Source organism: Triticum urartu, chromosome 1A (genome assembly GCF_056163025.1).
Source record: "Triticum urartu cultivar PI428250 chromosome 1A, HENAU_Tu73, whole genome shotgun sequence".
NCBI lineage: Eukaryota > Viridiplantae > Streptophyta > Magnoliopsida > Poales > Poaceae > Triticum > Triticum urartu.
Window position 1 is genome coordinate 21,290,366 of NC_141873.1, and position 23,591 is coordinate 21,313,956.

The 23,591-nt window shown below is 45.2% G+C and overlaps 1 protein-coding gene and 3 long non-coding RNA genes across 4 annotated transcripts; 3 read left to right on the forward strand and 1 right to left on the reverse strand.

The window, feature by feature from the left end:
* Window positions 1-408: 408 nt before the first annotated feature.
* On the forward strand, window positions 409-1,170 carry LOC147988579 (uncharacterized). The gene is made up of 2 exons (XR_015615972.1): window positions 409-560; window positions 651-1,170. It is a non-coding gene; the product is annotated as an uncharacterized LOC147988579 (long non-coding RNA).
* A 12,346-nt stretch (window positions 1,171-13,516) lies between these two features.
* On the forward strand, window positions 13,517-17,409 carry LOC147988580 (uncharacterized). The gene is made up of 4 exons (XR_015617294.1): window positions 13,517-14,413; window positions 14,817-15,129; window positions 16,228-16,371; window positions 17,100-17,409. It is a non-coding gene; the product is annotated as an uncharacterized LOC147988580 (long non-coding RNA).
* Window positions 17,410-17,594: 185 nt separating this feature from the next.
* Window positions 17,595-19,823, reverse strand: LOC147988581 (uncharacterized). The gene is made up of 3 exons (XR_015617293.1): window positions 19,091-19,823; window positions 18,315-18,458; window positions 17,595-18,050 (listed from the first exon to the last, which is right to left on the reverse strand). It is a non-coding gene; the product is annotated as an uncharacterized LOC147988581 (long non-coding RNA).
* A 1,830-nt stretch (window positions 19,824-21,653) lies between these two features.
* Window positions 21,654-22,246, forward strand: LOC125540366 (subtilisin-chymotrypsin inhibitor-2B-like). The gene is made up of 2 exons (XM_087543536.1): window positions 21,654-21,781; window positions 21,892-22,246. Exons 1-2 carry the CDS (start codon window positions 21,669-21,671, stop codon window positions 22,118-22,120), a joined length of 342 nt encoding a protein of 113 aa, XP_087399662.1. The 5' UTR covers window positions 21,654-21,668; the 3' UTR covers window positions 22,121-22,246.
* The last annotated feature ends 1,345 nt before the right edge of the window (window positions 22,247-23,591 follow it).

A 23,591-nucleotide genomic window follows, 5' to 3' on the forward strand; every position in this document is an offset into this window, starting at 1 on the left:
CAAACTTTAAGGGAAAGAAATAAAAAAAATATGTTTGTGGAGTGCAAATTACTTTTTGGTGGAGTACAAACTTCCTAGCTTGCCTTGAATGTTATGGTGCAGAGGCTAGTAACAATAAAGTTGATTTTGTATGCTAAGAAAAGTTATCTATCCATTTGGTTGAGTTGTATGCAGTGTTGTGTTCTCCTACCAAAAAAGGCCGGGCATGTGATGATTCTTGTTTTGTTTGCAGTGTACGTGTAATCCAGGACCAAGATATGACAACCTTCCATGATGCTCCGTGCAAGATTTCATTCACCCTTTTTTGCTCGAGGTAGATAAGCATCACTTTATCGGATGATGTGTAGGCACATAATACTCTAAATAAAGCCAAATGGGCTATCTTCGCTCAAGCTACCACCATCCATGTGAAGCTAGCAAGGAGTACACCGTTAGCTTACTTTGTGTGCACAACTTCACATTACAAGGAGTCGAGCCTGATTGCCTATAAATACACATTAAGCTGATGACATGACAGTTCAACATCTCACAGTCACACAGGAGATCTAATAGTCCGACAGGTTAGGATGTGCCTGATTGATCTTCTCTTTTAGAATAGTTTTCTGCAGGTGATTTTGTGTGACAATTTCGGTTATTTGTTTTGATCAAAGGAAGCAAGCATCACAAGGATGAGTTCCGTGGACAAGAAGCCGGAGGGAGGGAACACTGGTACTGGTGACCACAACCAGAAGACGGAGTGGCCAGAGTTGGTGGGGAAGTCGGTGGAGGAGGCCAAGAAGGTGATTTTGCAGGACATGAGGACAAGTTAGAGGCATGGATCGTAGTTCTGCCAGTGGGGACAATTCTGACCATGGAATATCGGATCTACCGTGTTCGCCTCTTTGTCGACAGACTCGACACCGTTGCCCAGGTCCCCAGGGTCGGCTAGCAAGCTTGAGAGCTGGCCTGCTGCTCGCGTACATGTATTGCAGCTTGATTATCTCTTCTTTGATATAGCAAGATTGAGATATATAGATCATATACAATAAGAAGTTGATGCATGGTAGGTTAATGGATAAAGGAATAAGTCAGAGCGCGTAATATGGTTAAGGTTTGTATGTAAGCGTGCTTGCGTTCAATTAGTTTACACATGTATAATCCGGTACCCTGTGTAAGAATTCATCTGATTAACCAGTTAATTTGCCAATTAATCACTGCTCGTAGGGTCACCGAGTAGCCGATTAACCGATCACGTATATTGGCTATGACGCCGTACCCTGTTCAATGACGTTATTGATAGTTCACGTATATTGGCTATGCATGATTCTCTTGCTGCCAATGCTTACCAGATCAGTGAGAGATATGACTAGTTTTTCCTTGCAGATCGTCCAAAGTGATCACAAGTCAACTCCACAACAGTAAATCATCTAAATATTCATCACGCATATCGCTGCCAGCTATACCTAGGTACGTACCAAAGGATAATCCAGGTGCTGGTTGTAGCCTAGTGTTTTCAACAATTTCCCTCAATCATTTGTTGAACAATCTTTCTAGTGGAGTAATTGCCAAAAACTACCAGAATTCATGTATGTGTTCAAGAAAACTACCCGTTTTATTTTTTTCACTAAAACCTATCACTATTTTGCTAAAATTTACTACTTCACACTGATGACCGTTTTACTCAAAATAAACCGTGATTATGACAGGGTTAGCCTACTAGTCATATCCATGTTATGACATGTGGGCCCACATGTCGGCTCTATCTCCTTCCTTAAAATTCCCCATGGGAATAGTAAGGCATACAGTGTTGTGTGTTCACCGGAGCCGATTCCCCGTCCCTTCCCACTCTTGCGGCCCCACCCCATCACCAGAGGCCTCGAGGGCCTTGGCGGCTGAGCCTCGAGCAACTTGCGGCATGAGCATTCTCCCTTTGGTTCCTGTGCGCATAGAGTACCCGCTGGGGGACGGATGCATGGACGACAACATTGGCCTCATTGTGGCTGCCTCATTGTGGCACTCGTTGTTACCTTTCCTCGCCCCCTCCTCGCATGCGACAACTCGGCAAGGTCCCAGCCACCTACGAGTCCCATGGGTTGGAGAGAGAGAGAGAGTACCCTAGTCTCTCGGCGGCGAGCATCACAAGAAGCAACAGTATGTCGTGGCGGCAAGCAGCAGCAATACGTCTTGCTAATTTTTTTGTTTTGGAAACTGCCTAGTCTCTCGTTTTGCATGTGATATTACATACCTCATGTATGGAAGCTGCGTGTATTCAGGAAGTTGTCAAGGACAGTGAACATTGATGGAGGGATGCATCCAACGCTCCTGCAAACTTTCATCAACGGCCATCCCCTGGTGTGATCAAAAGCTAGGGATCAAATTAAGTGGTTTTCTTATCACACAGGCATCCTTCACTCAAATCATTTGTATTGTTACTACATATTGCACATGGTTTCCTTTATTTAGCCGTGTCCAAAGAATGATCGACACGGCATGTTCATGAAACATTTTTCTTGAATCACATGAACATTTTTCTATATTGTATAAGAACTTTATAAAAGTTCACTATCATCATTCTAACACGTGAAGATTTTTCTAAATGCCATGAATATTTTTATTGAATATTATCATCATTTTATAAAATTTGCACGGACACTTTCTTTACACTACATGAATTTTTTAAATGTGCGATTATCATTTTTAATAATTGAAGTAAATTAATGTTTAGAATATATGTACTCGGAATATTTAAAAAAAATCAACAGTCGCTCCACCAGCCATAGGGCCCATCTGTGCCAGTGTGCAGAAACACGTTGCATGGTATTAACTAAGGCCAGTGCCCATTACGCGTAAAGGTGCAGTCTGGTAATGGCCAGAACAGAACCACAGTTTGGCAAAAAAATAGCAAGAACATCTTTGATTTTCGCCCATGGAAGGAGGATTAATTTTAGGAAATCCAAAAGGCAATTAAGTGTTCAAAGAAATAACAAATTAATTTGAAAAGGCATTCCATACAAACACTAAAAAACATATGGAAAATTTCCAAGTGCATATTTAAATGGAACAACTAAACAAGAACAACACAAGTTCAATTTTTTTGGGGGGGAGCACACATTCAAATTCGCTAGAGCACGCCGTAGATTTGGTAATTTAACCGCCTATACAATATAAATGTTTGAATTTCAAAAGCAAAATTTAGATATGTTTTTACATAAATTTCTGATACAAGCTACAAATTTACATAAATACTATTTTTTTCAAGAGTCCTTATGAATATACAAGTATCTTAAATTTTAATTATACTTAAAATAGCTACTCCCTCTGTCCCAAAATATAAGAACGCTTTTCATACTAGTGTAGTATGAAAAACGTTCTTATATTTTGGGACGGAGGGAGTAGATATTAATTTAATGGCTAGATAATATAGAAAATGATTTCAAAAAATTGTGTAACTATGCGATTAACATTATAATGTAGTATGTTCCATGTAGAAACAAATTGAAGTACTGTAGGTATGTCCCATAAAAAAGTATTGTACATAAATATTTTTGGAAGCTAGTATACAAGGTACCTCCCCTTGATATTTCAAACATAAAAAAATATAAATTATTACATATGAAGACAGAAATGAAGATATTTTGGTGCACACTAATGTGAAAGGAAGTTGTAGTGCAAACTTGAAGGGAAAGAAGTAAAAAAAAATAGGTTTGTGGAGTGTAAGTTATTTTTTTTGGTGGAGTACAAACTTCTTAGCTTGCCTTGAATGTTATTATGCAGAGCCTTAACAATAAATTTGATTCTTTATGCTAAGAAAAATTCTTTTTCCGTCTGGTTGAGTTGTATGCAGTGTCGTGTGCTCCTACAAAAAAAGGCCCGGCATGTGACGATTCTTGTTTTGTTTGCAGTGTACGTGTAATCCAGGACCAAGATATGACAACCTTCCATGATGTTCCGTGCAAGATTTCATTCACCTTTTTCTGCTCGAGGTTGATAAGCATCACTTTATCTGATGATGTGTAGGCACGTAATACTCTAAATAAAGCCAAATGGGATATCTTTGTTCAAGCTACCACCATCCATGTGAAGTTAGCAAGGAGTACACCGTTAGCTTACTTTGTGTGCAGAACTACACACCAAAAAAAAAGGAGTCGAGCCTGATTGCCTATAAATACACATTAAGGTGAGGACATGACAGTTCAACATCTCACAGTCACACAAGCGATTTAATCAGCCTCATATGTTAGTATGTGCATGTTTGATCTTCTCTTTTATTATAGTTTTTTGCAGGTGATTTTCTGTGACAATTTTGATTATTTGTTTTGATCAAAGGAAGCAAGCGTCACAAGGATGAGTTCTTTGGAGAAGAAGCCGGAGGGAGTACTAATGCCTCTCCCTTTAGTCCCGGTTCAATCCAGAACCGGGACTAAAGGGCGCGGCCACGTGGAGCTCCACCTTTAGTCCCGGTTGGTAACACCAACCGGGACTAAAGGAAATTTTATGATTTTTTTTTGAATTTTTTTATTTTCAAATTTCTGAATTATTTTAACCTCTAGTCTGTAATCACCACCCCTCATCACTTCTCAATTTATCCTCTAATCACCCCTCATCATTCCAAATCATCTAACTTCCCGAACGGTCACCCATCCTCCCACTCCCCTAGCCTGAGCACGCTTAACTTCCGGGTTCTATTCTCCCTCGCTCCAAGTCTGCACTTGTTGTTTTCCTGACAATACTAAGATGTCAATCCTATTAACCTTCAGGAATTTTGCTTGAGCATGAAGTGACACATTTCATAGTTTTATTTTGAAACTATTGTTTTAAAAAACAATAATTATTTAGTAACACTAATATTTCTTGAATAATTAGTTTGACCATTGTTTGACCACAGTTTGACCATAGTTTGACCAGATTTGACCAAAATTGAAATAACTGAAATAATTATTTAGTAACAATAATATTCTAGATTAATTAGTTTGACCATTGTTTGACCATAATTTGCCCACTGTTTGAATTTTTTTCGATTTTTTTCACTCTAGATCTTAAAAGCCCCGTAACTATTTTTCTATTAGGTTTTTGAGGATTTTGAAAATGTTTAACAGGGTTCCCCCAATTAAATTCGGATGTAACTTTTCGAGTATAGATGATTTTTCATATAAAAAACTTTTTCATCCGAGTTCGTATGCAAAAGTTATGCCCATTTTACAAATTCAGAGAGATTTTGTAAATAAAGTCGAAATTCATATTTGTAAATTTTCCCAACAACTAGACCACATATCACATGTGAAACTTATTTTCTTTTATTTTTTTGACATTTCCAACATTTTCTTTTATTTTTTTTAAAACTGAAAAGGCGGTCCAGGGGGGTAGAATTTGAAAATGGGACCTTTAGTACCGGTTCGTGGCACGAACCGGGACTAAAGGTCTCATCCCCATTAGTCCCGGTTCCTGCCTCAAACCGGGACTAAAGGTCTAATCTTTAGTCCCGGTTTGTGGCACGAACCGGGACCAATGGTTGTGGGCCAGGAGCGAGGCCCATTGGTCCCGGTTCATCCCACCAACCGGGACCAAAAGGTCCAGATGAACAGGGACTAATGCCTTAGCCGCACGAACCGGGACCAATGCTCACATTAGTCCCGGTTCTAGACTGAACCGGGACTAATGGGCTAAGCCGGCCTGGACCATAGCCCTGTTTTCTACTAGTGGAACACCGATATTGGTGACCATCACAACCAGAAGACAGAGTGGCCAGAGTTGGTGGGGAAGTCGGTGGAGGAGGTCAAGAAGGTGATTTTGCAGGACAAGTTAGAGGCGTGGATCGTAGTTCTGCCGGTGGGGACAATTGTGACCATGGAATATCGAATCGACCGCGTCCGCCTCTTTGTTGACAGTCTTGACAAAATTGCCCAGGTCCCCAGGATCGGCTAGCAAGCTTAAGAGCTAGCTTGCTCCTGGCATATATGTATTGTAGCTTGATAATCTCTTCTTGGATATAGCAAGATTGAGATATATAGATCATATACAATAAGAGTTGCTGCATGGTAAGTGAACGGATAATAGAATAAGTCATAGAATGCGTAATATGGTCAAGGTTTGTATGTAAGCGTGCTTGGTGTCATATATCTGTTTAAATATGGATACCATATACTCCATCCATATGTTAAGTTTTATTAAGGAAACTCCATGAAGGGGCATGGTCATGCAATCTACTTCCTCCATTCTAAATATAAGTTCTTTAGCTAGAGATTTCAATAAGGACTACATAGGATGTATATGGGCATATTTTAGAGTGTTGGTTCACTCGTTTCGCTCCGTATTAGTTCCTTGTTGAAACCTCTAAAAAGACTTATATTTAGGAACCGAGGGAGTATTTGAGAAGGTAGAATTGAAATAGCTTATGTGAAAAACCAGAACGTGGAACTTGAAAAACACGATTATGAAAGATAACCGTCAAAACCATAAAAGTAGGAGAACCAGCTAGGAAAACTAGATTTGAAGCAAGGGCAAACAAGTAAAGATGTTGGTATCCTGGTACTGCCCACCTTTTGCCAGGACCCGCGTCCCCAAATAAAAAACAACTACCCAAGAAGTTGGCCTCCACCACCAAGCACATCCATCGACCATGGGTAGGGTGTGAGCGCTTTGGTGACTATTCCATGAAGAAAATGAGAACTATGGATCCCACTATCACGGGAAACACCTTGGACTCAAGTATTTCGCTTAGAGAATTGCACATCACCGCCTCAATGAGCCCATGGGAAGGTCCGACATATCTTACCATTGGCGTGTCCCCTCATATCCAGATGACCATTATCCAACATGGAAGACCAAACAACTATTTTGATGATGCTTTCAAGGAGAACAAGACGCCCCGCAAGCTCCATCAATGGTGGTGTAGACACTTGTCGACTCATAATTTTCGCCCAAAGTGTTGCTTCATCTACCCAACGAACCCCGGGGAGGAGGCCTAACATGAACTTGTGCCATATCTGATATCAATAACACCCGACGACACATGATTTGTGACAACGGTCTCAATTACAACACAATCTCTTATCTAACCATTGTCAATGTTAGGAGATATATTCCATGTCAATCACGTCTAAATCTACACCACTCACTACCTCCTATGTTATTATCTTTCGCTACATGAAGCTTAGACAATATGCATCATACTCTGACATTTCTTGATTATGGATGCAATCCTTGTGTAAAATATGTTAGAATAATCTGAGACACATCATTGATCGCTCGAGGACCAAACAATCACACGAGGCATGACACCAAGATTCGTTAATGAGGCTCACTAACATGGCTACATCAGGGGCATGACCACGGGCGCTCATCCTGTGACACCGCCACAATAACACACTCTGACCGCCCGGGCGTTGGCACACGCCACCAACTCTCCCAGCTTGCTTGTGCTACTATGTAAGCATAGCTTACATCGTGTGTCTACCCTCTCATTATACAATAGGCCTAGGATATAAGAGTCCTACTAGGACACTACACCATATCATGTCTACACACTGTATGACTCCAAGTCTGTCGGAGTATTGGGCCACGGGTAGGCTAACCCGAGCCCCAGAACCTTTCAAGACATCGGGGCAGGCTTCGCCCCTCAAGAATCCCAAGACGGAGGGCCGCCTCTGGGAGCCGGCAGCAGCGCTGCCGACTACCCACTCGCTGCCAAGTCCCAGGGACGACTACAAGATGAGCCGACTCCCAACCGGCGGCTTCCAGAGAAGCCGGCCACGGGGAGTCGGCCCGCGACTCCGACCTCCTCATGACCTCATGAGGAGGGACGGGGCGGGGCGTGGCCTCAGTACGAGCCACGCCCGCCCCTTACCAAGGGCGGGCATGGCCACAGTGCGCCGTACCAACGGAGATCTCCGTCTGGCGCGGTACTGTTGCCATGCCGGCCCTGACAACAGCCCCAGTGGGCGGGACCCTGTGCCCACGTCGGCCTGCCTGTACGACCCGGAGACGGCGGGCCCCGCTGGTCAGCGGGGGTACAGAAGACGGCCAGAGCTCCACAAGACGGACCCTGTGGGAGTCGGCCTCCGTGAGTCGACCGGCTCCCCCCACGGGCCCCGCACGCCATTAACCAGACAAGACGGGGAATGGCAACAGTGATCGCCCGTCAGGCGGCGGCACTGTTGCCATGACCCCATGACCAAGCCAGCATCATAAGAAGCATGGATACAGTAATCCGCAGCCGGCAAGGCCCTGCCCGCGGTGGACGAGGCCTGTCAGCTCCGTGCCAGACAGGTCACCGGGACCCACTAGTCAGCGGCGGCGCTTCCTCGCGCCGCCTAGACCGCCCAAGGCGGCGGACGAGCCCGCGCCGGGGTGGCCGGCTCTTGGTTGATGGCGCGGGGCGACTTCCCCATCACCATCAACGGGCCAGTCGGCAAAAGTGGCCGAGGGCCTGAGGCCGCCTTCCTCTCCTCCGCCACCTCCGTCGGCGTCGGCCTCCATCGCCGCCGCCCCCAGATCGGGATCGTCAATATCGCTCTCCGCTCGGTCGGGGCCGAACTGGCGGGCTAGCCCCGCGGTGCTGGCTGAGGGCTGGATGAGAGGGTTCTGATTCGAAGGATAAAAAAGATCAGAAGTCGGACTCGGCTGCAAAAAGGAAATAGAAGAAGAAGAGAGACAACTTACCACCGGCGGGGGGTTGACGCGCGAGTACGGCTCCATGCCGAACTGCCAATCCTCCGAGAGACCGCAGTTCGCGATGTAATTCACCGTGTCCGCCACCTCCGCGTGGGGCATGTCTTTGGAGCACATCCGACTGGGGTCCCGGTGGCCGCTCATCTGACAGATCAGATGAGGCCGGCCTTGGAGCGGGAGGACTCGGTGCACGACGAAGGCGGCCAGCAAGTCGGCCCCAGTCAGACCCTCCGACTGCGTCAGCACTCGGAGTCGCGTGACGGCGGCGGCACCGGCCGGAGTCAACGTTTTGGCACGGTGGGACCAGCTGGGGAGCCTTCCAGCTGGCGCGCCGGCTTCGTAGTGCGGCAGGTTGACCCGGTCGCCTTCCGGGGCGATGCTCTTCACGTAGAAGTAAGATCGCTGCCACATCTTCACCGACTTAATCAGCAAGATGGCGGGGAACGGGTTGTCGGCCACCGACCTCCGCATCGCGATGTAGGTGCCGCATTGGGCTAGCACGCCGGCGACGTGCGTGCCAAGCTTGGACTGGAAGAATTCCCCCCCACAGCTCAATGGTGGGGAGAACGCTGAGGAAGCCTTCGCACAAGGTGGCGAAGGCAGCCATCAGCACCACCGTGTTCGGGGTGAGGTGGTGCGGCTGGAGGTCGTGGAACTCCAAGAACGAGCGGAAGAAGCCGCTCGCCGGCAGCCCTAGGCCGCGCATGAAGTGCGAGCGGAATACGACCCGCTCGCCCTCCTCCGACGCTGGTGACACCTCCTTCGCCGGCGGGGCGCGGGCCCGCACTAAGTTCGCGCCGGGGAGGCGACGCGTCTTGCGGAGGAACTCGATGTGGTCGTCGTCGACATCGGAGCCGTCCCACAAGCCGGAGCGCACGGCGGCGGGCGCGGCGGCAGAAGATGAGCTCATCGCTGCAAGCGGGATGTGGTTCGGCGCAGCAGCGGCGGGAGGAAGAAGAAAGAAGAAGAAGCAAAGGGAAACAAGGGAGAGCGGGCGCGCGTGCTTCGCCGCCCCGCTCTCTTCGCCTACTTATAGGCCCGTAGGCTGAGAAGCCGAGGGGGCGTCGTGGGATTAACTGCGCCCAGGCCCCCACGACCCCCACGATTACCACACGAAGTTACTGCGCGGGGATCCCAACCGTCCGCACGGCCGCAACGGATCCGTTCAAAGGCCGAGGCGCCGTAGTGGCGGGCCCCGCCTGCAGGCCTGTCCCGTCGCGCGCGTGGGCGGGCATACTGGCCCGGACACGTGGCGCCACCCGGCGGGTCCGCAACGGGCGGCGACCGCGTAGCTTATCAGACACGCCGTCTGAATCCCGCTAGTTTAAGGAACGAGACGACCTTCGACAAGTTCGGCTCCCGGTAGTCGGTTTGGTGGAGACGGCCTGAGCGAGTTCGCCTCGCAATAGTCGGCTCGAAGGAAGACGGCGGGCGAAGCCCGGATCCAACCACTGGAAGGAAGAAACTGTTGAGGTTCCTCGACGTATCTCCCTCGACGCCTCACCAGCTTCGGGGACTACTGTCGGAGTAATGGGCCACGGGTAGGCTAACCCGAGGCCCAGAACCTTTCAAGACATCGGGGCAGGCTTCGCCCCTCAAGAATCCCAAGACGGAGGGCTGCCTCTGGGAGCCGGCAACAGCGCTGCCGACTACCCACTCGCTGCCAAGTCCCAGGGACGACTACAAGATGAGCCGACTCCCAACCGGCGGCTTCCAGAGAAGCCGGCCACGGGGAGTCGGCCCGCGACTCCGACCACCTCATGACCTCGTGAGGAGGGACGGGGCGGGGCGTGGCCTCAGTACGAGCCACACCCGCCCCTTACCAAGGACAGGCATGGCCACAGTGCGCTGTACCAACAGAGATCTCCATCCGGCGCGGTACTGTTGCCATGCCGGCCCTGACATCAGCCCCAGTGGGCGGGACCCTATGCCCACGCCGGCCTGCCTGTACGACTCGGAGACGGCGTGCCCCGCTGGTCAGCGGGGTACAGAAGACGGCCAGAGCTCCACAAGACGGACCCTGTGGGAGTCGGCCTCCGTGAATCGGCCGGCTCCCCCCACGGGCCCCGCACGCCATTAACCAGACAAGACGGGGAATGGCAACAGTGATCGCCCGTCAGGCGGCGGCACTGTTCCCATGACCCCATGACCAAGCCAGCGTCATTAGAAGCATGGATACAGTAATCCGCAGCCGGCAAGGACCCTCCCGCGGCGGACGAGGCCTGTCAGCTCCGTACCAGACAGGTCACCGGGACCCACCAGTCGGCGGGCCCCAGTAGTCGGCGGAGGAGACGGCAGCCTGAGAGACAGACGGCTGGGACCCGCGCCCAGCCGGGTTACCATTGTACCCCCGAGGGGTAGGCCTATATAAACCCCCCGGGGCACCCATGCAAAGGGTTCGATTCTTTTAGCACTAGACCAGAGAGCACAGGGGGGAGAGAGCTAGCCTTGACTTCTCCTGCCTCCAGGAAACAACTCAAGGAGCAACCTTGTATACACTTTGCCATAGTGATCATGCGGAGACCCCGCAGAGCAGCAGTAGGGGTGTTATCTCCTCGGAGAGCCCTGAAGCTGGGTAAGATTCGCCGGCGTGCATGTCTACGCCTCACCCCGCTTCCAGGCACCGGCGACGTTCTACTCGCCCCCACCATGATAAGCCATCCTTTGGAATATGTCGCACCCAACCCCCGACAAAGTCCAAGTGTAACCTACCTTGTACAAAATATTCGACAAAACTCTAACAAAAACTCCACACTTGCGAATATTCTCCATCACCTTGGATTCATCCATGCGTCAAACCCCCATGTATATTGGACTTCAATTACGCCATGAGCACCACTGCTACTCCCGGACTCCATGTGACTCCACCTGCAAGTGTAGTTCCCTCTTTTCTTCTTCACGGTCTAACACTCAAGGACAATTAAGTTACTATTTACTGTAGTTTGCGCTCCAAACTTTTAGAGTATCCATTCAATGCCATCATACACCTCCCATAATGTCACCTTATTGACAACACCGATGTATATTCACGTTGGTTGCTTCTTCACTGATCTGTGTCAAAGTGAACAACTCACATATTGGACGGGACATATATGAGTTAGCTGAACTCAGTATCCTAGCTCTCCTTGACCGGCTGTCTAAAACTCGAAGGAATTTCACCGTCACCATGTGTCGCGCCGAGTCAAATTCACAGTTGTCTTACCATTTTCTGGATAGTCTCTTACATGTCCCACCACTACAGCACTCCGCCTCCTTCTGTACTTGTCATCCACACTTTGCCATGTGTACTGTCATATCTACTTTCATTTTCTACTCAACCTCATCTGAGTGGCATCCCTCGCTCAGGTATCTCTCACTCAGGCAAGCCCTGCCATATCCCAGTGGGACTTTTGCGTCCCTGGGCGGAAGGGGACATGGATCTCTTTCCTAGCGCCGGCGGCACACTCTTGACTCTGGATGCTCCGTTCCCCCTTATGATGGCTTCCCCTGTGTTCTATGCATTCGTCGCCTTGGCTCATCCCTCGTGTAGATTCTTGTGTGTTCGACTACCGAAGTTTGCTTTCCATCCTCATTTGGGTTCCTGAGGACGGTGGCGTTGCAGCAGGCAAGGTGTGCTTTTGGCTCGGGCAAAGCGTTTGTTGTGACCATCCGTGTTTTGCGAGGCCGGATACTTGCTTAGCTCTGGGCAGAGCACCTGTTATTTATTAAATATAGTGTACATCTGTTATTTGCTTGTAGCATTTTATGAATTATATGAATATTGTTTTACGTTGTATAAATTTTAAATCTCATGTACATTCTTTTAAAAACATGAACATTTAAATGTCACATCTATTTTTTCAATGGTACTAACATTTTTCTTAAAGTTGAGTGAACATTTTTTGACACTGCATTTACATTTTTAAATGTGTGATGAAGACTTGTAAAAAAGTTAATGATTTTTTTTCATAACATATGTATTAGTGCTTTTCAAAATGTAAACAAAAGTAAAAAAGAAAATAACACACGCGTGACAACAGCATAGCGTAGTAGGCCGGCCCATTGTCGTAGGCGCTTCCGGTGAGACCTAGTTTGGTCTCGAAGAGACACATAGTCACGCCCTGCCCAATGCCTTTAGCGCCAGTTAGTGTACTTGGCCCTGCTAGGGAGAAAGCACCCGATCAGACCTAGGGACCTTGATGATTTTCTTAATTTTTGGGCGGTGTTTGTACTACTGGCTTGATTAACATATGTGAGGCCGTTTTCCAAAAAAGGGGTTGTGTAATACTAGGCGACGTCGGTAACGCTGAGCTACTCAATGTGTCCATCACTTGTGAAATCTTCAAGGTAGATGCGTTATGAATTCATTTACAAATATTTTCTCTCTCTTCTCTTAACTAGATGCTAGTTTAGACATAAACATGTGGCAGTTAATAAACACTGACCATTATCTTTACACAAATAAACTCACAAAAACAAGCGAAATTGTGATGTCATGGACACAATCATTACAAATTTGATAATACTAGGTAAGTTTTGATATAATATGAGCCAAATTACGATATGCCCTTTATATATAAAAGGGGTATTTCCTATGTTATAGATTTTGGATTTGAATTCAGTGCAGCATTTGCAATTTGGAACACATTGAATTGAAAAAAAAATAGAAACAACATTGCTTAGTACTACTATATATGGAAAAATTTTGTATCTTTTTTTACAAGTAACATTTATTGATTTTTTTTAGAAACAGAAATAACATTTACTTTTTTTTGAGTAACAGGAATAACATTTACTGTATCTGTACACACTGACGGAGGTACAGCAAGGCCAACCTGTGGGTCGCGGCCTGCCCAGTGTTGGAGCAAGAAATAAATTTACATCGAGCCCAGCCCACAACTGCAGACCGGCAATGAGCAAGTACAACGCACACGTCAGCCCAGCGAAGCTCACATCACAAGTCGCAGCACTGTTTCTATATCTATATTATTATTAAAAGAGCAAACATAAACTCCTCTAAACCCACACAACAAACTGTACACAAATTAATCAGGACCCTTCGATTAAATAAAGTTAAACACATCCTACTGTCCATATTACACCGATGGTTAGCTAACCAGATCAACGTCTCAGATCGAATGTTCTGCCAAGCAGACGCTATGGTCTGTGAATCGTACGCGCTCGGCAATCCTCGATCCCCACGGCCCACCCTGCCTAATTTGCGGAAAGCAATTAGTCCGTGATCTCCCTCACACGATCCCCTTAATTGTGGAAACAACCGGATATTTTCCTTCTTTCTCTCCACCTCTTTCTTCCAAAAAGAAAATTGCTCCCTTCCCTTGCCCGCTCACCTCTCCCCACGCCCCGTCGCCTGTAGGTTGTCCGCCGCCGCCCCACGCGACGCAGGAGGGGATCTCCCATGCTTCCGTCTTCTCTCATCCCCACGACAAGCGCGCGGCAGAGGGCGGAAATGGCGACCACCATCTCTCTCCTCTCCCTCGCCCCGCTCCGACTCACCCACAGCCGCATCAACCATCTCCGTGCCCGGTGGGGGCATGGGGAGTAGGCTGCTCTTGGTGCTCGACCGGGCGCTCACCGACAAGCAAGACTATCACGAGCGCGCCCAGGTGCAGCACAAGGGCATGGAGGCGGACGTCCTGCTGCTGCCTTGGTCTCCACCCCATCGTCGTTGCCTTTCCCCTTCCTCCTCTGGCCCTGAGACATCTTGTTGTTGTGTCCACCACGTCCGGTCTTGGTCCGGCCATCCAATCTCCCCCTTCCCTATGAGGTATGCATGAGCAGCTAGATAGGTTGTTTCTTTCTCATCCACCGCGGCATCAATTCTCTGTCTTGTTAAATCAAATCTATCAATTCCACTAGGGTATGGATGGGGCCTTCACACGATTTCTTGGCCAGATCATCCTCTGGGTGTATTGTCCATGGCAGGATCATGCATGTTGTTGTGCTCCTTGATTCCATTTTCTGGATGATATGTGTACGATTGGTGCGCTATCTTATCTTGTGTGGTTACAAATTCAGGTTCTTTTACAATGGATGATGTATGATAGCTTGGTGTTTTTTATTATGGTAATAATAATTAATTAGTACTATGCATCTGAATACCCTTGTGCGTACAATTGTTGTATATTTGCAGAATTTGATAGATAGATTATAACTGCTGCTCTTTGTAGATTTTGTACGAAGGAGAGAAGTCGAACCATGGGGAAGATAAAGGCGGCCGCTAAGCCACCCCCTAGGAACCGGATGCACAAATGCGATACGGTCTTTTCCTGCCTATTCTGCAGTCATGGGAGCAGCGCTGAATGTCGGATGATAGTACCATCTTCACGTATTTTTACTGTTAGTTGGTTTATACTAGATGGTTATCTATCCATTCAACATTGTAACATGCCTTCATTTTTCTTCAGTGATACAAATTAAGAACCTGATTGGTGAGGCTAATTGTCAAATCTGCCAGGAAAGCTTCAGCGCCACTGCAAAATGGTATGTCCAAATCATACATAAAACTGCATACTGTACCTCCTAACATGGACGTAGATGCCGTACTGATTGGCTCTCAGCTAGAAAATTCCACACCAGGCATCTCATTTGGCTTTGTTCCATCTCAACCTAATTGATTGCAACTCTGGGAACATAGTATAGCTTATGTATAAATTTCGTACAACCATGTCCATTTCATATACTCTTGGTGGCTTAGTCATTCTAATCAACTATATTACTCCCTCCGTTCCAAATTACTCATCGTGGTTTTACTCGCCGTGGTTTGAACTAAAACCATGATAAGTAATTTGGAACGGAGGGAGTATAATACAGCATAACTGAGGTAGTAACTCATGCAGGGTTATATACGGATTCGGTTGCCATTAAATGATGTCTGTAAGATGGAAATCAATAAATAGCGTCCATGCCATCATCTCCCCATATACACTTGTACTGAACACCAAACATGGCTGCTACTTTGATTCAGAACGGGTCTTGCCTAATTCTCTTGATCAAAGCATTGTACTATACTGCTACCCTGTGTGAAAACAAAAACTTAGATTTTGTACATTTCCTTTGCTATTTCTCAGTTCTCAAAATCCCGGTTTTTGTTTGATTAACCGGTGAGGCAAAGCTTATGCTTCCGTTTCAAAATCATAGTTTTTTTGTTTTCAAAATCATAGAAAATCCATGGCATCTCTCACAAAGTCACAATGCTTGTGTGTTCGATGATTTGAAACAAATAGAACACTTTTTGGTCACAGGAGCACCCCTCCGCCTATTGTTCTTAGCACAATCAAAAATAAGGCAAAGCGTTTGGGTCACTGCGGGTGCCAAAAAATTAGGGACAATAACATGAAAGAGTAACTTTTTGGTTATAAGTGTGTCTATTTTAACACAAACTCTATTATCTTCTCAGTTAATCGATATGGCGAAGCTTATGCCTCCTTTTGAAAAAAATAAAAATTAACTGTTAGAGATATTACCATAATGCTATTTGATTACTATTATGGATATGTGATCATTGACTCTTTGCCTTTTGTACATTTGATGATATATTTCAATTGCATTGCATAACTTTATTTTACGATGAATACCAAGGTGCAAATTCCTGGCTCCGCCACTGCCTGCATTCATGAAAATTTATGAATGGGACAATCTTTTGTTCTGGTGTATCAAATGTCTTTGAACATCCATGCATTGAGACTGAAATGAATGCAATGATAGTTGGCATTCACGCTTCAGGTATGAGATCAGCTCAATAATTTCCAATTAGGTATCTTTCTTTGAACAAAGGGGTGGATAGGAGAACACGGTTTGAACCCCTCTGTAGAATGAAATTTTTTCATGATACATAGTTCACAATTTTCATAACTTAAATACAAGTAGGTTCCAGTTGCGATTCCAATGTATAATCCGATTAGTATTTACTCATGTTGCTTTGTCATCCTCTTTGCAAGCATGTGATTTGATTCCGCATATTTATTTGACATGTCCGGTTGTATTTGGTAACCTATATTTTAGTATATGTACATTTAATCTTGTGATTGTATCTCCATGAAGAATTGTCAATTTCACGTGACATATTATCTTGGAAATGTTATATATGTGTGAGGTTTGGCATGCTATTGGAAATTAAAATAAAGGGTCTTGAAATTGTGTCCTTCAGTTTTACCTTATTGATGTTTTGTTTTTAATGAACATTAGTCGAGATGTGCATAGAAGAAACATGAATGTTAGCATCTTGTTACAGCATAGTTACTTTATGGGATATGATTAAGTAACTAATGTAAGACATGAAAATACGCGTCTACTCTTGCAGTCTGTTTCCTTGTATAAAAAATCATTCATGCAAAATTTAATGCTTCAACAAGTTCATATGCTAAATATCTTTTTTATTACTTTGTGATATAATGTATGGACATATTATCTGTTGGTAACTATCGGGAACATCGTTTCATGTATGCCAGCAGGGAAGGATAAATTTGAAGCTTTGCAGATTGTATGCCTGGGTGAGAGTGAGGAGGATAGCTGACTCTACATTGTGTAAATTATTGTGTATCCACAAAAGTAGGAAGGATGCATTCCATGCCCTTAATGCATGGGTGAGCGAGTTAGGAGGAAAACACATTGTACATTTTTGAATTTGTGGTGTATCGAGGTCCTGAAGTTCATGCAACTATTCTACGGTATTTTCGTTGGTAAATTTGTTTCTCACACATCTTGTTTGCCTCTTTAAATTGTTTGAAATAGCCTATGATATATTTGATCTTCACATTTTTAGCACTTTATTTACTCTTGATCGACCATCTTGACATTGTTTGATTGCATTCCTTTGAACCTTCTTGACCATCTTACATCTCATAATATATAAGACAATGTGCATATGATATAGTGAACAACTATTGTGATCCTTTATATGTTATCGAAATGCGAATTTTTGACAGTTCATGTATGTGCATGATGCTTGGATAGTGCGCACTAGGTAGGGCTTGCGTTTGGTACTGATTTGGTATACCCCATAGAAGTAAGATGAGATACACATTTTGTTGTATCAACAAAGGATAAATCATCAAGATGTCAGCTCAATGAGTACAAAAATCATTGCACATCATGCTTGTAGATATACGAGAACTGAAACTATGAGCTTAGAAATTAAAATTCTGAATTATACGTGCGTTGCACGTGCATGCTTACTAGTCTCAGAGAGAAAAAACGAAGGCATGTAACGCACCATTGAGAAGTGGAGCAGCCGCCCCCGGCGGCACAGGCACACAGCAGCCGCCGGCCATCACGGTGGCCGGCTTCTGGCACACCGCTCTGGCGCACACGTCAGCCGCCCAGTGCTCCACGAGGCGACGTAGCTAGCACCGGCAAGCCGACCTGGTGAGGTCCTTCTCTGAATCTGCCCGCACCCCTGCAACCTGTATAGGTAAATTTCTTTGAATCATTCCCAATTTTCTTCCCCTAAATTTCACTTAGCTCATCATCTGTGGTATGTAGCATAAATAATCCACACTGAAATCTTGCTGTTTTACAGTTTATACCGTGCAAAGCCATTGCTCTTCAAATTTTACAGGTTCACGACAAAGACCACTTTTACAGTTTAAATTTTCACAACAAAGGCATTTTGCTAGCTCACGGTTTAACAAGAATTTCCAATTGTGTAGCATAAATATATAACTCACTCAATAGTATATATATGGTTCAGAATTTGAATTTTTTGTGCTCTCTGTCCCACCCATCCTTTTCTTTGTAGCTCCGCCATACAAACAATTAGTCATTTTCGTTCTAGGTCCACCCTTGATTCTTCCTGCACGGAGCAAAGTTGACTGAAAAAAGGAAGGGTGAAATTGTGTGAGTAATCACAAAAAATGAAGCATGCATGTATACATACAAATAAATAAAAGAACATGTTAATTATGCGTAGCAACGTGCACACTATAACCAAGTACTACTTTTCTGTTCCTATTCTAATTGCCATAAACGTATATATTTTTATTCCACCCTTTGTGCAGGGGATTTATTAACCAACCTTGTCTGAGAGCATGATGTTCCTGCATTTCATACAGAGAGAGAAACTTAAAAACTACGTAGATTGGTCCGGTTAATTCGGCACAAATATATAGCCCTGTCCTGTTCTCCGCTGTCGGATTTAGGCTTCATTTGGCTTTGCAATGATGCTTTTGAAAATACAAAAATAATTTGCTACCATGGGGTACACATGCATTTGTATAAAATACTAGTACACCTGTCAGTTGGAAGCACACTTTCTAGTTGTATGTAACAGAACCATGTTGGTTGAACTAGTAAATACTTTTTTTAAGTAAAAAATCCCAACCACAAGGCACAGTTTTTATATTCAAAATAAGGAGATCAGGTGAGGCCCCCCATTTACCGGAAAACTATTTTTTTACCAAAAAAGGAGCCCCCCATTTCATTCATCATGAAACTGATAATATACCTTAAGGTTGTCCGGTTCAGCTTAGAAACAAAAAACAGAGCAGAACAGAGCAGCAACGATGGCCCTCAACTGAAGCAAAGCAAGCTATCCTTGTAAGGATCAATTCACTACAACACTCTTACTTATTCATTACAAAACTAAGCAATATCTCTTTCTGCAAGCGGCTGCCATTTAAAAGAACCACATCACACAACTTCCAGCGAAGCTTGAAACTTTTCCATCTTCAATTCTTCGCACGGCCGGTGACCACCAAAAACGTTTGCGAAACATGCATCTCCGATGCCACCAGCAGTAACCCCGCGCCCCTGCTACCTGCACATCGTGCAATTCTTTTCTCTGTAAGCTAGAAACATCCAATATGCAACTTTGCAACCTACACACAGCTAGGATCCATAGGAAGATATTTTTCAAGCAATTATCATTGCTTGTTTTCCAAATAGACCAAATAACAGCCGCCGCCCTAGCAAAATTCAGATTCCTATCTTTACCCCTGAAATTCATCACCCAATCACAAAATCCCTCCATGCTGACAGGACTATATCAAAATAAAAAGCAAATATAACAAGCAACCAAACAATTACAGAAGATATAATCCACTGACTCTTTTCTACTGCAAAAAAGACAGTTCCCTGTACCACACTACCTCTATGATTCACATTATCTCTGCTGATACTATTTCCGAATGCTAACCACAAAAATACTATAATCTTAAGCGGAACTTTTACATACCAGGATGGCGGCGGGACACTTGTGAGTGTGCCAGACCAGTTTTTGCCCCAGACCTGGTATGTGGCTCGGCTGGGGCTTCTGGCTTTTGATGATAGGCTTAGGTGAGTGGTGTGGGTATTTGGCACAGCTAGCACCCCTTCATCATATGGATAGGAGCAGTGGCATATGTAGCCAAGATGGTGAATTCGGGCATATTGTTTTAATACTTTGTAAGGTTCTCGAAAATAAACAATAAAGTCGCCACATGCATCTCCTAGATGCAGAGACCGGGGGTCATCTTCCTTTTCTAAAAAAAAAGCTATACCTGTAGGTTGCTTGCTTGACCCAACTTAATGGATGTGTCCACGAAGAAGCTTTGCATGCAAGTCGTGTGGCACGTGTACCTTGCTAGTAGAACGTACCATGGATGGAAAATGAAGCTGCTACCTACTCGTAATCTCTCTACTATATATACATCACTCGACCAATGTCTTATGCAAATCAAGTCTCACGCACAGCGCAATTTGCTAGCCCACCTCCCCTCGTCCAGGCCCCTCCCTTTCCTGAAAATATATAATAGAACACCTGCACCCAGCTCTCATTATCTAGCTATCCATTCCACGCATCGCGATTCGTGTAAATAGATTCTCTTTTTTTTTCTCACATAAAACATGTTTTGAAGTTCAAGTCTTTGCAGCATGGCAAAGCTTCTATCTCGAATCTAGGATAAATCTTTCAGATTTTTTTTATCAAACATAAATGCACAAAATATTATTTTTTTGATTACAAAATCATTTTTTGTATATTTATGTTTGACAAAAATTCTAAAAGATTTATCTTAGATTCCAGTTAGAGAGCTTTGCCACAATGCAAAGATTTGAACTTCAAGACACATTTTATGTGAGAGAAATAAAAAAGAGAAAATTTCATACAAAAAGTTAGTTGTGTTGCACAAATCTTAAAGCAATATTGGACAACCAGAATACCAGGGCCGGGGTGTAGGTGTTCTAAAAATCCACCTCCCTCCCCTTCCCTCTCTCCTGCCGCCGCCGCCGTCGTGGTCCGCCGGGCCCTGCCCGCGCGGCGCTGGCAGCGACAGGTCAACCTTTCCCCGTCAGTGTGGAGGGTGGCGCGGGGGCTCCTGACGGCAGCGATGCAGCTTGGCCAGTGGCGGTCTGGCTCGGCTAGTCCGCCGAGGCTGCTGAGGCACGAGCTCCGACGTGTGCTAGAGATCCGCACACCATTCTCCTCCATCGCCCCACAGCAGCAGGTTCGCTGCATGCCGCCTCCGCTGCATCCGTCCATGGACGACACAAAGCCACCGCAGCACATTATTTTCTAGAGACTACAGTATAATAAGTCCATAGTTTTCTTGAGAGATAATATTATTATCTTTCCGGTAACTCAGTAGTTAAATAATATTATAATAAGTCCATGATTTTCTAGAGACTACACTATAATAAGTTCATAGTTTTCTGGAGAGATAATATTATTATCCTTCCGGTAACTCGGTAGTTAAATAATATTGTAATAAGTCCATGATTTTCTGGAGACTACACTATAATAAGTCCATAGTTTTCTGGAAAGATAATATTATTATCCTTAATATTAATATATTATGATTTTAGAATACCGGAAAACATTATCTCTTATCGCGTACTTGGAAATAAACATTGATGACCATATCAATTCGCCAGCTACCTGTAGGTTGCTTGCTTGACCCAACTTAATGGACGTGTCCACGAAGAAAGCTGTGCATGCAAGTCGTGTGGCACGTGTACCTTGCTACCAGAACGTACCCATACCATGGATGGAAAATGAAGCTGCTACCTACTCGTAATCTCTCTACTATATATACATCACTCGACCAATGTGTTATGCAAATCAAGTCTCACGCACAGCGCAACTTGCTAGCCTGTCAATCATCGAATATATATCATCGACCGTACGTCCATCAGCTCGGAGAAGACCGTCCATTAATCGGTGAGTAGTAACTAGACTAGATGTGCCGCAATTAATCTTGTTTAGGTTGTTGTTCAAATTCCTCACTGCATGCCTCAGTTAAGCTAGCTCTGTTGATCGATCTTAACCAGTGCGACGACGATGAGCTCCTCGGACGACGTCGCCGGTGGGTGCAAGAAGACTTCGTGGCCGGAGGTGGTCGGGCTGACCATCAAGGAGGCCAAGGAGATCATCATCAAGGACAAGCCTGACGCTGACATCGTCGTCGTGCCGGTTGGTTCGGCGGTGACCGAAGACTTCAGGCCCAACCGCGTCCGCATCTTCGTCGGCACTGTCGCCGAGATCCCCCACGTTGGCTAGTTGGATTGCCTTTGCTTGCTGTGGCCGGCATAGATGCTGGCTCATAAATAAATCAATAATGGAGGAATAAAAATGTATGGAAGTCATATGTTTGATCATTCAGTAATCTACAGGTTTGTGTGAACTGTGAAGTTCCGTCCATAGCTGATTGAGAAAAACTTATGTCTGTGCGTATTCTGCTTGGTTTGATCGTATTTTTCCGAGCAACCAAAGTTCCCAACTCAATTTTAATCATCAATTCACCACCAAGGAACAATTCCTCCTAAAAAGGAAGGTGCGTGAACTACTAGGAACTGGAATGAATTTGAAAATATAAAATATGCAAGTAAAGAAAATTATGATTTACATTAAACAACACCAAGTGGTAACCACCGCGGCAACGAAAAACATTTGGCGAAAAACTGATCTATGCAATCTAGCCCAAGCCCAATCGAAGCATATTCTGAATACTGAAAGCGATGTGCTTAGCCAAATGGAACATATATAGCAAACAAGTGAATGCGTGATTCACACCAATTCCTATCGCAAAGAACGCATGTGATGTGACTAGGGTTTTCCATACATGCAACCGCTGCCGCTGGTTCCTCTCTCCTTCGGTTGTGTTTCCAACGCCAAAAAGGTGGAAGGGAGCAACGGTTTGGGGATTGACCATGGATTTTGGGCAGTCTTAGCCCTAGTTAGGGTTTAGTCTAGATGTCTAATCGACGATAAGGAGGTGACGGTGTCACCTGCACCATGGAATAAGTCCTTCTGATCGTGATCTCGTTCTAGTGATGCTAATTAGCGCCAGTGGAAGGCATGTGGAGCTTCGGTCTGGCCAGATCTGGTGCCCATTTGTTTTTGTGTTTCTTCTAGATGTTATACGATAGCGTCATTCAATAGAGTGGACGGGTGATGCTTCGTGTTTTGGTATTATGTCTGCCATGTTCCAGAAAGCACTGCCAAATTCGTTTTCGTTGGGAAGTTAGTGAGGTCAGGCCTCCCTGTTTCTGTCTAGACGAGTTGGGGATGCTTGTTTAGCCCTATCGGTGTTTTCTTCTCTGGGAAGATGTTTTGTTTTCTCCATCATGGAGTGCAAAAGAAGACATCGTCAATATATCCAAGTAACTATGTGTCATGCGAATCAATCTGTGTTGGATGGTTAGAAGGACAGTGGTATTCTCAGCCCATCAGGGTTCAAATCCTAGTGCTCGCATTATTCTTGGATTTATTTCAGAATTTCAGGCGATGCACTTTCAGTGGGAGGAGACGTTCCCGTCGACGATGAGGCGCCTACGATGACTTCATAAATATCAAGATGATATGCCGGCTCAGTCTCTCGAAGGTGCTCATAGGGTGTGCGTGTGTGCATTCATACGTATGAGTGTATGTGCATACGTATGAGCGCTTGCTTCTGTACTCCTACTAAGCGATCCTTTTCCTCTCGTTCCCTGGCGGCTGGAACCTTAGCCGCCGCCAGGAGAGGCGATCC